General features: G+C 41.7%; 1 protein-coding gene across 1 annotated transcript in view; it reads right to left on the bottom strand.

The window, feature by feature from the left end:
- Xkr6 (XK, Kell blood group complex subunit-related family, member 6) overlaps positions 1–18,433 on the bottom strand; it is a 226,635-nt gene that overhangs the window by 207,141 nt on the left and 1,061 nt on the right. The window contains exon 2 of the mRNA XM_005373810.2: positions 18,000–18,432. Coding sequence (XP_005373867.2) covers positions 18,000–18,432 — 433 coding nt within the window. The remainder of the gene's footprint in view (positions 1–17,999; position 18,433) is intronic.

Genomic DNA, 18,433 nt, shown 5'->3' on the forward strand with positions numbered 1-18,433 from the left:
GAGCTTCCTTTCTGACCAAACTCATAACATTTTACATTAGTTTTCTGGGGTCTTTGCTCTTGATTTTCAAAAAAAATCTACCTAAAGGTGCCCAACAGTAACCATAGCACCATCTCAACATTTGACTGCCTTGAAATTCCTTCTATAAGATTAGAGTCCACCATCCTTAATCTCAGTCTCAGGCAAAGTCTCTGGACATGAGCAAAATGTAGACAAACTTTCTGCACACACACATTCTCCAACAGCTAGTATAGCCCTTCCCACCACAAACCTCCTGAGCCTGGTCTTTATGGGCAAAATTTCTGTCAGCCTTCTGGTCTTCTCAACTCTGACCAGAATATCCCATACAGAACAGCCTAAGATGTTTTAGCTCCACTTTTTCAGCCACCATCTCTGAACTTTTCCGAACTCTTCCCACAAGCCATTCCCAACCGAACTACACAGTCAGGTATAGTCCCAGCTATGACCCCACTGCTGGTACCAAATTTTGTCTTAGTTACATTTCTTTTGTTGCTAAGACAAAATACTCAACACCCAAAGTTAAAAGGGGAAAGGTTTATTTAGCTCACAGTTTGTACAGGTTTCAGCCCATACCTGGCTAGCTCTAAGGTAGAATGGCACATGGCAGAGGGGCAACAGTTCAAGGCACCAGAAGACAGCAAAAGTAACAAGGGAGAGATAGAAGGAGACAAACCTCTTTCTGTCCCTTATAGTGTATGCAGGGTACCCACCCTAGGCCAGATGTAGCATTCACACCCTTAATCCCAGCATTGGACCATGAATCAATCACAAACTCTAGATTTAGCAACCTTTGAGAAGTTGGCCCTCATGACTGCTTGAGACTTTGGTGAAGACATCCAGACGCAACCTGTAACACCTGGAGAATTTATTTTGAACACATGAGGCACTCTGGGAAAACAGCTATAGTAAAGAAGGAAAATGTGGCCACCAAGAAGCTTATCAATGCTGAGTCTAATACCCTGGGCCCAGGAAAAGAGACTGTAACATCTAACTGCTATGTATGTACCAAGTATAATTCCAAGGCTTTACAAATTACTCTTAATTTTCTAAACAACCCTCAAGGGAACAATATCCTCTTCCAGAAAGCTGTCCCTGAACACACACAAAATAAGCAGCATAGCACACCTGAGAAAACTGAGGTACAGACAGGTTAGAGAACTCATGCCTACTACCTGAGCCATGGCAGGGCATGGGCTCTAGGAGCAGGGATCAGACTCCCCTAATCTCCTGGCCTTCGTTATCAAGTGGCAGCTTGCCTTACACCACAGACCATGCCACAGTAAGGTCAATTTGAAGAAATGTTCTGATTTAAAATACCACACATTCCTTATTAAGGTAACACCCGATCTAAAATGTTCCTGCCAACTTGAACAACCAGTGGTATGCATACAACTGCTCATCAGGCAGCCTGGTGGTTCAGGGCCACCCAGCAACAAGACATACAAATGACAGCCCATGAAGACATCATTAACACTGAAATTGTCCTTTTCATACCAGTCATTTTGGTTATATTTACGGAGCATTAGCACCAGGGATAACATTTTACCTGACAATGGTCACAATGTATTGATGAATGGGGAAAGGATCAATTTAAAAACATAATTAAGCTGTGCATGGTAGCACATGCCTGTAATCCCAGCACTCAGAACACTGAAGCAGGAGGATTGCCAGGAATTGGACTATACAGCAAGACCCTGCCTCCCCCCCCGCCCCCCCCCAAAAAATTAGCTGACACAAAGTTGACTTGTTCCAAATGGACTTGCAAAATGAGAAGAGCTATGCCTTGAGCTACTGGGCTGGACACCAGGATATATACTCAGTACCAGTTTTGTTTTTAAACTGGCAAAGTACTGGACAAGGAAGAGAAAATAATTTTCTTTGTTCGTTTGTCTGTATACTTAACTTACGAGGAAGGCTACGAAGAAATAAAGACATTTAGAGGATATAAATTGTGGTAAATACATATAACAAAATGTGGCACCCTAACCATTTTTAACTGTGCAGTGCAGTGGTACTTAAGCACATTCACACGGTTGTACTTTTTCCAGAATGCTTTACTTCAGAAAAGTGAAACTCCATACCTATTAAAAATAACTCCTTATTCCTCCTTTACCCTCAGCCCTTGACAACCACCACTGTACTTTCAGTCTCTGAACATGATTATTCCAGGAACCTCACATAAATGGAATCATACAATTATGTCCTTTTGCAACAGACTCATTTTAGTGTAATATCCTTGTCTTAGTCACTTTTTCATTGCTAGGACCAAATACCCATCACCCACAATTGAAAGGTTTTGGTCCATAGTTGGCTGGCTGCACAATAGAGGGACATGGTGGAGGGGAAAGCTGTCACATCAGGCAGACCAGGGTGCACAAAGAGAAGGGAGATGCACCCTTGTAGGCCACATTCCAGTGAAGGTCCCACCTTCTAACAGCATATTCAGCTGAGTACTCGCCAGTGGATGGATCCACTGACACGGATAGTGCCCTCACAATCCAATCACCCCCACTTCTGAACAGGTGAGGCTTTTGGGGGACATCCTAGTTCCAAACCGTAACAATCCACAAGGTTTGTACATACTGTGGCATGTGTTAGAATTCCATTCCTTTCTGAGGCTGAATAATATTCCACTGTTTGTAGACCTGTCACATTTCATTTATACATTCATCCACAGGACACTTGGATGGCTTCTACCTTTTGGCCACTGTGATTATTGCTGCTATAAATATGAATGTACAAATATCACTGAGGCCCTGCTTTACATTCCTTTGAATATCTACCCAGAAGTCGTATTAATGAATTACATGCTAAGTCCATATTTAATTTTTTGAGGAACTGTAATATTTTTTCATAGCAGCTGTAACACACAACATTCCTATCAATATAGCACAAACGTTCAAATTTTTCCACAGAATCATCAACATTTGTTATTTGCTGGTGTTTGGAGAGCAACCATTTTAATGGGTTGAGGTGTTGTTTGTTGCATTTCTTTAAAAACTACAGTTCAAGTTTACGTGTTCACTTGTGTATGCTAATCAATACTACAAGATAAGGTTAACCAGTTTGTTTTTTAACTTGGTCTTGGGAAGAGCTCCTACCACCTACCATAAAACCACTATATTAGATATTTGGAGAGTCCACCCAAGTGGCTCACAAGTAAGACTTTAAACACAGTGGAAGAATGACAACAGTATCTGCAGCAATATTAAGCTTTAGAAGGAACACATATAATAGTATTTATTTTGAGCAAGCTCAGACAGAGCCAATACACGGCTTCACACAATACCAAGGAGTCAGGGTTGTTTGCAGTCCAGGAATATCTCCTCACTGCCATAGACAGAACAGAGTACAGGACAGACTAAGCCAGCACAGAGAGTAAGTTAATATAAAAAAACTTCAATCTGATATTAATAAGATCAACTAGGTAACAAATTATCCCACACATAGTGTATATCTGACCTAGGCCTCAGTGTATAACTTTTAGTTCTCATTATATAGTACGTGTAGTTTAATTTCTAAGATGATCTTATTTGTTAGCCACACAGGTCACAGATTTTGGCTTTTAAAGAAGAAAGAAAAATCTTTACCCTAATCCCTGGCAGAGTCTTTACTGGTAAAATTATGTAAAGGAGCTTTAGTTATTAAATAGCCTCTAAATAAGTACATATATCTATTATTTTCATGTATTAGTAACCCAATTTTTAAAAGCCAATGAAGAATTCCAGAAAATGTAATCTAATACTTAGAATTAACAGAACAGGTATTTTAAAACAGCTATTTAAAACCTCATACTAGAATGGTATGTCTCATCTTTAAAATTTCTATAAAAACTTATAAAACATACTGACATATTTTGATGGACACTTTAGGATCAGTTTTTTTTTTTTAACCTAAGTCACATTTAGATATTCAATAACTTTATAAGGAATTTTAAGATAATTTTAATCAATTCCCAAGACTTACTAACACAAATCAAATTGAATTCACTGTTTTAGTCTATCAACTTTTAGTATAAATTTCTACATTTAGGTAAAATTTTGCATATTTTTAGATAATATACTTGGTGGTCTGTATAATTCACAGGGGAAAAACAAGGGAGTTGCTTTTGGGAGTATAAGTAGCTACGTGGGAGAGAGTACCCAATAAGCTGCCCACATAGGAACACGTTTTTGCCAAAGATACGTTAACTGTGGTCACAAGTTAAAACCACAAACTTTCCTAAACCAGATGATCATGTTTTAAGAATCAAAACATTGACAAGTCTTAGTTAGAAGACCACAATACTTTTTATTTAGTCTATGAAGGCCATCTTTAAGCTCAATAAAATTTCTTCTGAAAAAAATTATTTGAAAGTCTAGCTGCAAGACTGGTGATGTCACTCAGTGTAGGACATACACATGCCCAACCTTCACAGGGCCTGCGTTCAATCCCCAGCACCACCAAAAATTTTAAAACTAAAAATAAATGTTAACTACTCTAGCTATGTTGTTTCATTGAATTTTAATTTATCACATTTAGTACAGTTCACATTTCAAATTACTAAACTTGGCTACTACTTTTGAAGCTTATTTAAACTACCTAGTTTTACCAGACCCAAGGAAAGAGAAGCAGTTTGTTTTTGTATGACCCTCAGGCTAAGAATAGTTTTTACATTTTTAAAGGGAACTATGCAACGTAGCCTTACATGGCCTCCAAATCCTAAAATGTTTCTTTACACAGAAAGCTTGCCGACCCTTGAATTAAAACAGAAGTCAGTGTTAAAGGGTAGCTGCCTCTTATACTATTCCATCAGTATCATTTTACATATACATGTACATATACATATATACACATCCACACATACATACATTTTCTCTCTCTCACACACACACACACACACACACACACACACAACCTACATCTACACTTTCCTCCATAATCTGGGTAGTACCTGGTCTAAAGCACAGAATTATTTCTCTCGTGGTCACCAGCCACCAAAACACAAGCCCACTCTTGCACGGTTAAAGCTGTTGCCCATGCAGGGTCACATGTGCCAGCTACCCTTAACCTGGGTATGGTCACCTCATGAGATGCTGACCACAACCTATGCGTGGAAGTGGTGATTCACGTTCAAGGAGCTGTCACCCTTTCCCCAGAGCGTCCTCTCTTTCTCTGTCCGGATGCTAACAGTGCTGTGTCTTGGAGGAGGTCACAGCCACATAAGCCAAGGCCACCGCAGCAGACTGCGTATGTCTGACACTATGGTTATTATACCTACTGAGAAAGCAAAATCTAGTAATCACTAATATACACTTAGATCAGCTGCCTTTCCTATTTAACTAACTTCTACTGGATTTGGAAGTTCTCCCAATCATCTTTCAAAAAAAAGAAAAGAAAAAAACATGAAAACAGATTGTTTATATTGCACAAAGCCGTCTGTTTATTCTACCCATCAGTCTTTTCCTTGACAACTGGCTACTGTTGCTCTTTTTTGTTTTCTGTATGCTCAGATGAATTTTAATTTAAAAACCTCACTACAACCACACTTCCAATGAATGGAAACTTCAAACCATTCCTGCTTCATCCGTGCTGGTCAAGTGCCGATGCCGCGCTGAGGGACTGTCACAGTGCACCCAGTAACTACGTGACAGAAGCAGGGGTTTCAGACTACTAAAATAGCCCTCTTCACTTCTTTATTTACCTAAGGACCAGCGAAGCACAGAAGAGTAGTAAATTTCACTTAACCTTGACACATCAGAGCACTTCCAAACTACAACTTCCCAAGACAGCAGAACCTACACTCTCAAGAGCTGTATCTTGACCCCATTAGGGACTCACAAACGCGTCAGAATGCCACCATGCATGCTGCTGTGACAGGGCTCCCTCACAGAGCCCTGGCCAGAGGGAACAGCACCAGCATACCGGAAAAGCTGCCTTGGTTCACAGGTAACTCCTCCACACATGGTAATGTACTGAAGCTCTTAAGGGCAAGATTTTTCACAAGTGAGAAAGAGCAAAAGCATTGGTTTTAAAATTAAAGATGACGACAGCAAAGACAATCACTTTAAGGAAAATGCAGGCCATCTTATCAAAGGCACGTTCCTTCAGCAGAAGTAGTGGGTGGTCAGCTTAGCAGTTTGGGGATCTGCTGTCCTCACTGTACCCCATATTGCTTTGCTGCAGGTGAGGGATACATCAAGAGCAGCAGAGTTTTAACTGTGGTGATGCTGACCTCCGGAAGCCACTTCTGCCACAGTCTACCTAGTCCAGGATCAAACACAGCCTGGAATCATCTGAGTAAGACAGAGTCAAACATTAGTGCAAAGTTAACACAAATATTTTTATTTAGATTATCATGGTTTTTGCTAGTGCTCTGGTTAAAGTTACATGGTTCTAAGTAGTCAGCCTCAATCCTATTTTTCCCAACAGTCCTGTTATTTGTAGCATGTGACTTTGCAGAATGAAGAAATTTTTTATGAACACATACATGGCATTAGAGTAAATGTGAGTATATCAGGAATTGAAACAGTAAATGGTAAATGTCCCGCCAGAAGCAACATGACACACCCACCTCCTGGAGCCCCTTTGAAATCACGTGGCAGCCCTGATACACAGCTTCTTACAAGGTACACATCAACTTGTCATCAGATTACTACATCTTGAAATCTACCTAAGAATTATTATAGGTCCCTATCAAATATTGGAAACTCAAATAAAACCCATAAATGCTACAAGTATATTCTAATTCCCTATTTTTCTACATTTATAATGTAATTACTTTGAACTTCTCCTTCATTTTAACAACTTCTGTTTAATCTGCAAACTGAGTAATGAGTCTTTTTTGTAGCTGCTCTTTTCTTTCACTCCCAAGGCATACCAACCAAAACCATCCGAGATGCTTTGATTCTGAATACATCGTTTCTCTACTGGAATGCATAATCTGCATAATCTGTACTTTCAGAATGAGTTATTTGTAACTTCGCTCCTTGTGATCCAGAGTCACAGAACAGCACGGTACCTGACCCATTCTGCCCTGTACCCAGACACCCCAGCTCCCACCACCTCCCCCAAGCTTCCCAGCTACGAGGTTCTGGATTTTCTTACCACTGGCACAGTACACTCCTAGATGAAGCTCAAAGGATGCACTTCTGGCCTATGTGGATTCTAGGTATGCTTGCTGATCACTATACTAATAGCTTGCCAACCATCAAACACTGCAGGACTCCTCCTCGGCCCTCCCCTGGCTATTTTCCCCCGGCATTTCTGAAGCAAAATGTAGTAAAGTGATTTTTCTTCTCTGCTCCCCTCACTCTTGTCTCTAATGACACTCATTTAATACCCATCAGGTCACTTCTCCCCTTCCATTCACCAGTCTCTTTTTCAGGAATCTGAGCCCTGGCACCAATTTCAACAAACATAATGTTTCTGAAAAATCTGAGACATGAAATTCACTCTGGATTGAGTATCAATTTTCTCAGCGCAATAAAATCCTCTAACCTGGCACTTCTAAGCACAAAAAGGGATCATGCACATTCGTAATAATGACTTGAAATACTTTAAACTTTCAAAGATGCTCCTAAATCAAAGACATATACAATTACAACTCATAGACTTTGAATGTTCAGTGTCTTCACAGTATTCTAAATTTTAAGCAGAATATATGGTAACAGCAGTTACTTGATTAATACAACGTATTTTCTATCAAGTCATTCCAGCTAAAGTAAGATCCAATCAAAGAATGTTTAAACACTGATGCTCTGTTAAAATAATCTGCAGAGCTTCTTTTATACAATCCACTCTTCTAAATCTAATCTGCCTAGGGCTTAAGTTTACAAAATAATCCTGAGTCTAATATGTACTCCTTTTTTTTTTTCTTCTCCCTTAGAACTTTTAATCAGACTATATTACACAATTGTGATTCTCAGTCCTGTCCATGTATCGCTTGCGGAACTTTCTAAAAACCTCAGCTTTTAAAATATATAGATTCTCAGACACATCCCAGAACTCCTGGACAATAATCTTGTTTGGTGAACTCAAATGTCTGATTCCTGGATGATTCTGACACCCAGCCAAGGTCGGGAAACTTTGTGATCTTCAGGTCAGAACTGCTGCTTGCAGGGTTTCCAAAAGGTTGCGGAGACCAACCCATCGGTGCCACGTGTACAGGGAGCTGCAGGGCTAGGCAGTGGCCAAGAGGGCACTGCCAGCTTTATGCATTCTACTCTGTAAGGCAAGAGTCACAGCTCAGAAGGTGCATCCATCCCAAGAAAGGGACTCGAGGAGTGCTGAAGACAGTGCCCTGAAGACACAGGTCCAGGGCACCACTCCACTGTGAGTCACCCCATAAGTGACCACAAACCACAAGACTTGAAGGCCAGCCCCAATCTCCACAGGATTAGTACATTAGAAATGAGGGGTCTCAGAGAATCTTAGCTTTACCCAAAAGAAGCCCCAGGGGCTCAAGGACACCATTCCTCCACGTTCAACAAGCCAGAACAGCAAAGTCTCACAATAAAGTGAAGTCATCCTGCCTGCCCAGAGCTCAGCCGCCAGGGCTTGCACGCAGTGAGGAGTGCCTCCTGCTATAGAAAGTAGCACCTACTTTGTCATCAGTGAGATCTGGCTGCCTAACTCTCCCCCACCAGTTACCAGTGACGTACGTTACTGCCTCTCTGAGCCCACTTCTTCATCTGTAAAAGTGGGCCTCAAAAATTTACAAAAATCCAATGAGGCAAACACAGATATGAAAACAGAACGCTCAATATATATCCTTATCTTCCTTATTAATTTCTCCATCCCTCCTCTAATCCCCTTTAATTTTTGTCGCAGTCTGACACGTTACATCTATTCCTATTAATGTTCACCTAAGCTTACTACAAGGGTCGCAAACATTCCCTCTCCCACTCTAACTAGGGTGTGGGGCACCAGAGGACATGCGTCATTTACCTTTGCCCCTCCAACGACTAACATGAAGGTTGTACTCACTGTTACCAACACTCTAAACAGGCACTCTAAACCCACCACTTAGACTCAAATTCACTTCTTCAGGACAGTTTTGTTTTGTTTGGGGTTGGGGCTGGGGCTGGGGTCTCTTTTGTTTTGTTTTGTAACTCTCAGTTCCTAACTCCAGTACAGTAAGTAGCTACACACCTTACAGAAGGTCAGAATTCTTAGGGAGCTCGCGTAAAAGATAAATTACACTTCCCATCAACAATGTAACAATTGATTCTGGCAAGGACTCACTAAAACTATAAGATAAAAAGCATTTAGGAAATAAGACATTGGTACCTTGCCAAAGTATAGCCCTATGGGTTACAACAGTCACCCCTTATCCAGAGGTGACACATTCCAAGACCCCCAGGGGGTACCTGAAACCTCAGACAGCACCAATCTCTACAATACACATCTATGATAAAGTTTATACATGAGGTACAATAAGCGATCAGCACCAACTAGTAAAAACTATACAAATATACTGTAATAGAAGTTATTTACAAGTTATAAATTCTGCCTGAAATATGCCTCTTAATATTTTTGGGCCATAGCTGAACACAGAACTGAAACAAAGTAAAAGCCTAGATTGCAACTGGGGGGGACTACAGCACTTGCCGATAGCAAAGGGACAATGTACTTTACAAGAAGTATAGTGGCCATAACCTTGACCAGAACTGGGACAAACTAGTGGTCAAGTGCCCCTTGATATGACTAGTGGAAAGTAGAAAAGGGTGCTTGGGATAAAAACAGAGAGCTCAAACGTGATCAAATCCCTAGATACAGCTTCAAGATAACCAGAAATACAAAGGGCAAAGGACACCTGCAAGAAACAAGGACAGATGAGGGGCTGGGGATTTAGCTCAGTGGCACAGTGCCTGCCTGGCAAGCACAAGGTCGTGAGTTCGATTCCTGCTACTGAAAAAAAAAAAAAGAAACAAGGACAGCTTAGAACCAGCCTGACCTCTGCAAAACAGTCACTGGCAGGGGGCGGGGGAGTAATTGTTCTCGAGTTAACAAAATAAATAGATTTTATTAATCTCCCATTCTGAGAGAAGGGAAAAACTAACACAGATGTGTTGGAGATAAATGGGAACTCTGAACACGAAGCAGCTATTAGATGACTTTATGGAATTAATCATGGTGGTACTGTTAATGGTCATGGGTGGGATAATGGTACTGCAGCTGTGCAGATTATTGTGCAGGTGAAGTATGAGAGAAGCACAACTGTGGTACAGGTGACACACACAACAACTGCTGAGTGCAGGGCGCAGTAGCAGGGATTGCTCCACATCTCTCTCTCCTGCTTGCATGTTTAGACACTTCCACAGAGATGGCAGAAACACCCCATCCTCAGCCAACACCCCGGGCTCTAACTCCTCAGCAGCGTGAAGGAGCACATGGGGCACACCTGTGCGGGGCTTGCCCCTGCCACTCTACTTGCAGCAGCTTCCCAGGCCATGGTTTTGGTCTTCTTCATCTCTGCCACATTTCCTCATCTGTCCAGCACACTTAAGATGGGCTGAGAGAGAGCTGGAGGGACAACAGTGACAGAAAAAGTTTCCAGTTCCTGAACCCAAGATGAGAGAGCCAGGCCAACAGTAACTACCAACTTCACCTCCCTCCCCAGAGCGCTGTCCAGGAGCTACGGTGCTGAAACCTGAGAGCTCTAAGTTCTGCTTCATAAACTGAGACCAAGGTAACACAGAAATTGCTTCCGTGTATTTTTAAAATAAAGACAACAATATTGTACTCAAAACAAGAATTATTTTAAAAATCACTTTGATGTTTCAAGATAAAAGAGATATGTGAGAAGAAATTGTCAGCAACAGCAAAAACCTTAAAGGTAGTATGGTCATTTTAAGCTACATTAAAGTAATAATATTCTACAATCTACCACATTATATGTATATAAAAGAAAAATCTAAGGCTGATTTTATGTAGAAATGTACTCATGTCATTGTGACAATATTCACTGCATCCTCTAAGCAAATCCTATCCTTGCCTAAAATTCAACTCAAGCCCCAAAATACATCTATATCTTAATTTAAGGGGAAAAAATTCACTTAACAGAATTATTTCCTAAAAAAGGAAATCAACTGATATGGATGCTACCATTAAAAAAAAAAAAAAAAGAAAGAAAGAAACTGCAGGGTGTGGTGGCGTTCACTTGTCATCCCAGTACTCTGGGAAGCCAAGGAAGACTTGGGCTATTTCCCAACTTAGCAAAGCTCTATCAAAATAAAAGATTAAAAAAGACTGAGAATGTAGTTCAATGAGAAAGTACTTGGTTCAATTCCCAGTTATTACACACACACACACGCACACACACATTTTCTAACAAAATTAATACACATAAATTTTACTAGGTGATTATGAGTCTTTACCCCCAAAGAGAAATTAATCATGGTAAATGACCCCAAAATCCCCAAAATACAAGGCTTACACAAGTAAATGCATTGATGTAGCTTAATCTAAAAGTAAAATCTTAAAATAGGTTTACAAAAACTAACCACTGTAAAATAGCTCTATTTATACTCTGGTATCTCTTCAGATCATATGAATCTTTCTCCTAAAATAGCTCAATTTTAACCAAATTACAAACTCAAAAAATTAACTGATATACCACATTAACAAATTTTTCAGGTCATTTAGGCTGCTGTTAATTTTAGTGAGAGATATAAGATGCCCCTATGGGTAGCAAAGTGACTAAAAATGCTAAGTATACTTTAATCATTAAGGGTTTAATAAATAGGGATACATTAGGACCAATAAAACTGTACTTAAAATGTGCTCATAGAAATCATACACATTTTTAAAATCTTGACGTTCAAAACCAGAGTCTGAAATTCCATCTTAAAATTGTTTTCAGAGCACTAATACCTATAGAGTAATGTGCTTTTTAAAAGTAAAAGAACATAACATGCTGAGAATGAAAAGAATTTTAAATAACAAATAAAATTAAACTGAAGAGACATTAAAGATCAGACAATTTAACTCCTTATTTACTAACTACAGGAGGAAACTGAGGCCAACAGTTGGTTGTAACTTGGAATAATAAACCTGATTTCTATTTTTTCCTCTTACAGTGCTGCACACTGGACCACTGAGAGCCACGTGGACGCTAGGCAAGCCTTCTACCACTGAGCTACCCCGGTTTTCAAACTCCTAGTACCAATGTTCATTTCCTGTATACCACGCTGTGCTCTATACATTTTTATTTTTTAATAATCTTTAATAGTAGCAAAACAGTGGATTGTCTTTAGACAATTTGTCAAAATTTACTGAACTTTTAAAATGAGGCTATATTTTCATGATTTAAGAAAAAAAAAAAAAACACTTTTACTCTTTGTGAGTCAAATAAGACGTCCAAACTTTTCTGACTCAGAAGTAACTAGGTGCCAGCATGGACTACACAGTGAGCTCAAGGCCAGTCTGAACTACATACACAGTGAGACCCTGTGTAGTTTTTTTGTTTTTTTTTTAAGTGACTCAGTAAGAAGAACATTTGCAGAGAGCATATGTAAAGCCAACCAAGCTATGGAAGATGGCAATGCTTATGACAAATTTTATTGCTTTTTGTATCCCAACCTTCCCAACAACCCAGAATTTATCCAATGCATAAACTTGACTGATTGACCTAAAGCATCAAATCCAAAAAAAGTAAATAAGTTGAAGATACAAATGGACTACTTCTGATTTCTGACATGCCTACTGGATTTCAGGATGCCAGACTTCTATCACACAGATTCTGATGTTCTGCTTCTGGATCATTCTGGAAATACTATGCTGCATGGCTAGCTCCAATTGTACTCCAAGCATATCACTTTTTTAAATCATGTTCCCTTGAAAATTCACCATAAACTTCAAGTTTTTACTGTTACTGTTCACTAAAAATTGAGATACATCTCCAGAGATGCTCTCTTCATATTTATTCTCCTGCAGGAAGTATTTCTGCCTAAATTTCACTCTCCTGTCCTCACAGTTAACCAGATAGTCTAGATTTTTCAAGTAAGAGGAAAAAGAAAGGGATAAAGCAGATAAGCAATTTTAAGTGATTACATCTGTCCCTTTCCTTGATTGTATTCAAGGGACTTGCCCACTGGAAGACCATGAAAAATATCACCCTACATTTTCCTCTAGTGTTTTTAGAGCTTAACAGTATATGTTTCCAGCTTTATTTTCAGGTTTTTGTTTACATAAGGCAGAAGATTATTATTTTTTTCATTTGGGTAATCAACCGCACCGATATCATTTGTTAATTCTTTTAATGACTAGAAATTCGATGACCAGAAATTTACCATGTACTAAATTCTCACAAGTGCACAAATTTATTTCTAGACTCTCTTTACTATTTGCTCAATTTCTCTGCTAGCGGCACACTGGTCTAATTACTAACACAGCATCCAACCTGATAGGTCAAGATAACTTTCTTTCTCAAAGTTTTTTTTTTCTACTCACATTTTACTGTTCTCAAATCAAGTTTACTTGTCTTTCCTTAAAAAGTCTGAGTATCTTTTTAATCAGAATCCCATGATAAAAGGAAAAAATAAAATTTTCACAACATTGATATTCCTGCCCAGTAATAAGCAGATATATAAAGCCACACACACACTCTCTCTCTCTAGTAATGTTTGACTACGACTGGTCCCCTGCTCCAAAGCAAGTGAAGTTCCTTATTTATTTATAAGGTGACATTTTCATTGTGAAAACACAAAATCTTAAGAGCTACAGGACATTACTGATCACTTATTTGTAACCCCAATTATGCTTTCCTCAAGCCTACTTAAAAGAATCCTTTCAAAATTAAGTAGAATTATTACACCTTTCATATGTCAAGTATTACCTGCACCATGTAAAAGGCAAATAAGTACACTACATTATTTGCAGACTGCTGTGAGTTTGGGAATCCCTTTAAAATGGGGTTCATACCTGTGCTCAAAAAATGAGAAAACACTGAGAACCCTGAGTGCCTACCCTTGAGACAGCACCGTAACTTTTACACACTCATGTTTCAAGGGAAAGTCATTCTGCTACAGTATTGTGCAGGGAACAAACTTCGCAGTACCAAATCTTTCCTTCCCCAGTTACCTCATCCTATTTATTAAGAGTACAAATCTGACATCTACCACTGAATGGAATAAGCCTGAGACCCCAATTTTAAGAGTCTGACTGCCCTGTGAAACTTCAGAAGCTGAGGCCCTTGGGTGCCACCCTGGGAACCTTCTCTTGCAGATCCAAAAGTGCCCAGGAATTTCTGTCTTTAAAAGCTGCTGACATTCTACTCTCAGCCATAATGTAAACTATTCCACATGAACAAAGACCCATCTCACACTAAATACCCTACATGTGGCTGTGAAGAAGGGCGAGAGTGATTTAAAGTTTCAAGCACCTTCAGCAGCCCATCTGCATGCACCGAGTATGTAGACCTGAGAGTCTATATTACACCAAAGTCTCTTCGCAGAAAAACTTGCTAAAACAAAGCTTTCCACTGTTCAGGTGACGGCGCTGTTAGAAAATGAGCAATGCCTTCTTTCTCCTCTCTTACAAGATGCCCTCTATCCCAGACCCTCTTCCAAAATAAAGCTAACGTCACTTTAAGGATGGCCAACACTATAAAGCACTTCATATATTTCTCTTCTATTCTGTACAGCAGCAGGCGGCATGCAAACACACATAAAAATAAATAAATTCTAAGGGAAAGTAATGATTTTGTCATTAGATTGCTGGCCGAAGAACTGTTGCTTCCTGACTGAAAGGAAGTGCCCGCACAATAAGCACCCTCCAAAGGAAAGGGCAGTACATTAAGAAAAACTTCCATCCACTCACACAAGACGCAAACTCAATCACACCATGCGTGGTGTCAAATCCTCCAAGAAAACGATCTCACTTTCTAATAACGACAGACTGCACTGAATGAAGTGTAACCTGGAGTGACTCATATTCCTGTTATGAGTGACTTACATGCCTGTTACCCCTGGGAAAAGTACCTCCAAAGTAGAGCACACAGAGCTACCCAGCAAGTAACATGTTAGGAATCAGTGCAGTAAAGCACACCTCAAGTAGGCCTTATGCACAGGTGAGAGCTCTGTTGCGAGAGCAGGTTTAATGGTACCAACCCACTGCACACCTATTTTTCCATGCTCCAATTTTGGCCCAGCTTTCTTACACTCCATAAATACAATTGTTTGGCAAAAGAGATGTCAAGTATTTGCCATCCCGAAAGGAAAAACAACACACATCTGAGTAACAAGGGAAAATAAACTTTCTTAACTAGCCATTGAGTTGTGTCCAAGCAGGACTCAAATAAGTTTACATTTTTTTAAAAACAGAAAAGAGAAAGCACGTGGAGACAGGTATTCATGATTTCATGGAGTCAGTTTTGTTCTGTTTCTTCTTTTTGAGACAGGGTCTCGCTATGAAGTTCAGGCTGGCCTTGAGCTCACTTTGCAGCCCAGGCTGGTCTCCAACTCACAACGATCCTCCTGCCTTAGCCTCCCCAGTGCTGGATTATAGGCATGCGCCACCACGCCCAGGATGGAGTCAGTTTTGATGATGTGTAACTTTACTGACACCTTTTCCTAGAATGTGGTTCAAATCAAAGGAGAGAATTCCTAGGCCTTAACCTTTACATCATGTGGCCACATGAAAATAGCAAAATTTAAGGAGCAAATATGATAAAGGAAACAAGTACAACCCCCAAAAAAACCTGCCATAAAAACTGAGGCATCGTGTTTATGCACGTTTACAAGCAACTGTTCGCCAAGAGATGAAAACAAAAATAAAACCCTTTCTGCAGAGCTCTTACATCTGAGTGATTTCAGAGCAAGCAACATGCCTAGCAGAAACGAAAGAGCAGACCTTGCTCCTGGAGCGCTTCAAGCAAAGCCAGCCTACTGGAAAAATTGAACAAAAAATAAAATCTCTCCTTGGCAAATACTGCCTTTGAAATACAGCTATGTTCAACAAAATGGCTTGGCTGAATTAGTATGTCTTTTAATAACTTTATGTTGAGATACATTCTAATCTTGAGAAAGAGACTTAAAAAGTTACATACACTAAAATCACAGGCATCTTCCTAAAATATATGTATCACTGTAGACCTTGAAAGTTAAATGAAGATGAAGAAAAAAATATGCTGCCCCGCTTAGCACAACTACGAGAGCTAAATTTATACTTAAAATGTACTTTTCAGTCTGTACCGAATGTGGACTTCTACTTTAATTAAGGTTCAGGGGCCGCTTAAGACTCAAACCAAATTCCAACTTCATTGTGTCCCAAAAGCTTACTACTACTAAATGTTATGGATTACGTTAGAAGTAATTCTGTCAGGAATCTGGAATTTTAACCTGACATCAACACTCTTGTGTAAGTCTTGGTGTACATGTAAGACTCAAAAGTGTGAAGACGAGGGAATGCATGACTTTGGCTCCTTCAGCAAAAGCCTAGTTATTAAAAATACATGCCATTAAATTCTATCAGTACTTCAAAGTCTCTGTCTTCCCTATAGTTTTGTCCCCTTTCTTCTTCACCCTTTGCATTTTATCAGCCTCCAAGAAACTGAAGAAAAGCTACCTCCAGAGCAAACTCACTGTCTTTGATCCATCGTGGTACTGAGTATTTGGTGATGGGCAGTTTGAGAATTTAGATTTCAAATTCAAAACATATTTCAAAATGTTATTTGACCTTAAGCGATGCTCCCAACACTAAAACCACTTTTTTCCTACCTTATTCCCTCCATTATTATAAACTTAGCAGCAGGAAACATTATCTGCAGGCAAATGCAGTTATAGAAATGGTTTCTCGTTCACCAGTAAACAACCAGGAAAATCAAGAATCACCCCCTTAATTCATCCTCTAGGACAAAGTTCCTGCGTTTGCCCTTAAGAATCGACTTAATTCAATCTCATGCTTTCTAAAATGATTTAAGATTCCGAACAGAGATCTGGACAAACCACCCAGAAGACAAGGAACTTTCCGGCAGCTAACCTGTGTAACCCTCCCATACCCTGAGATTCAAAGGCCTAAAATTTCCCATATGCGTAGGAGTCCAGGGCAGGCTAGGCCAGCTCCTCTCACAAGAGCAACGCACCCGAAGGGCTCTTTCCTGTGCAATTTGTCTCCGGTAATGTTTTTCTCTTGCAAATGCTCTCACCTACAACTCCCTGCTCATAGAATGTAGAATACAGCCAAACTGAGCTGGAGGTGCAGGCTAAGGTTTCAATGGGATCATTTTGCCTTGGTTCAGCCAGCCAGGCAGCCAGTGAAGGCTCCTGGAGAGAGGGCATCGCCAAGTGGTTTTGGAGGAGGTCACCTGGCACCCGGGAATTCACGGAAGAGGAAAGGGACGCAAAGCTAAGCTCGGGTCTGGTGTAAACAGCCTTCACTTACCCCCTGGCCTGGCTACCAAAAACAGAAGAGGGGGTCGGTGGTTATCTGACTTTCTAGAGGTGCCTGCTGCCGCCACCGACATCCAATTTTTACCTGTCACTAAGGAAAGGGCACGTCTAACCCAGCAGAGAGTCATTTTTCCTTCCAGGAGAGCAGCCGTTCTTTCGCAGGGAGGGGGAGGGGGCGTGGAACCGAGGGGTGCTATCGGGTGAAAGAGCGGGGACTTTTCCACTGGGGCGGGGACCCACGCCGGCCACTGCAGAGGAGAGCTGGGAGAGGGGAAACGTCGGGGGGCGGGGAGCACAACCGCGTGCAAACCATCTGGAGGGACCGAGGGGGGACCCCCAGGACAGGACTCGAGCTGGGGTGCAGACAGCGCCGGTGGCCGGTTGCCTTAGGATGGAGGGGGCAGGGACAATCGGGATACGGAGGTCTGCAGAGGCGGCAGGGAGGGAAGGCTGGGGCAGGGTCTCCGTCAAGTGCGACCCGGGGCTGAGCCCGGCACACGGCAGGACCCGGCCTCCCGGGCCAAAAGGCGTGGCCGGCCACCGGATCGCGCGGCCCCCTCCTCGCCGCCGGCCGGGCCCCCGCCCCCACGCCCGCAGCGCGCTTACCTCCACACCTGCCCCATCTGCAGCAGGTGGATGACCGTCTGCCAGATCCACACGGAGAGGCGGCACAGGCGCTGAGCCCCCGGCGTGGCCGAGACCCCCGCGCCAGGGCCGCCGCGGCCGTAGCCGGCCCCCATCATGGGGGGGCCCCGGCTGCTGAGCCCCTCCACGGCGCCCAGCCCGCCGCCCGTGTAGTCCTGCACGAACCAGCGGAAGCTCAGGCTCTGCACCAGCAGCGACGGCACCAGCACGAAGGAGAGGGTCAGCCCGAAGTAGCCGTAGTCCCCCTTGCGGTAGTAGTCGAGGGCCAGCCACAGGTCGGTGCCCACGTCCCCGAAGAAGACCAGCAGCGCCAGCACGATCCACAGGCAGTCGAGCCACGGCCGCTCCGGCTGCGGCGGCGAGGGCTGCGGCCGCGCGGCCGGGGGCGTCGGGGA

Source organism: Chinchilla lanigera, unplaced genomic scaffold (assembly GCF_000276665.1).
Source record: "Chinchilla lanigera isolate Chin_1 unplaced genomic scaffold, ChiLan1.0 scaffold00002, whole genome shotgun sequence".
NCBI lineage: Eukaryota > Metazoa > Chordata > Mammalia > Rodentia > Chinchillidae > Chinchilla > Chinchilla lanigera.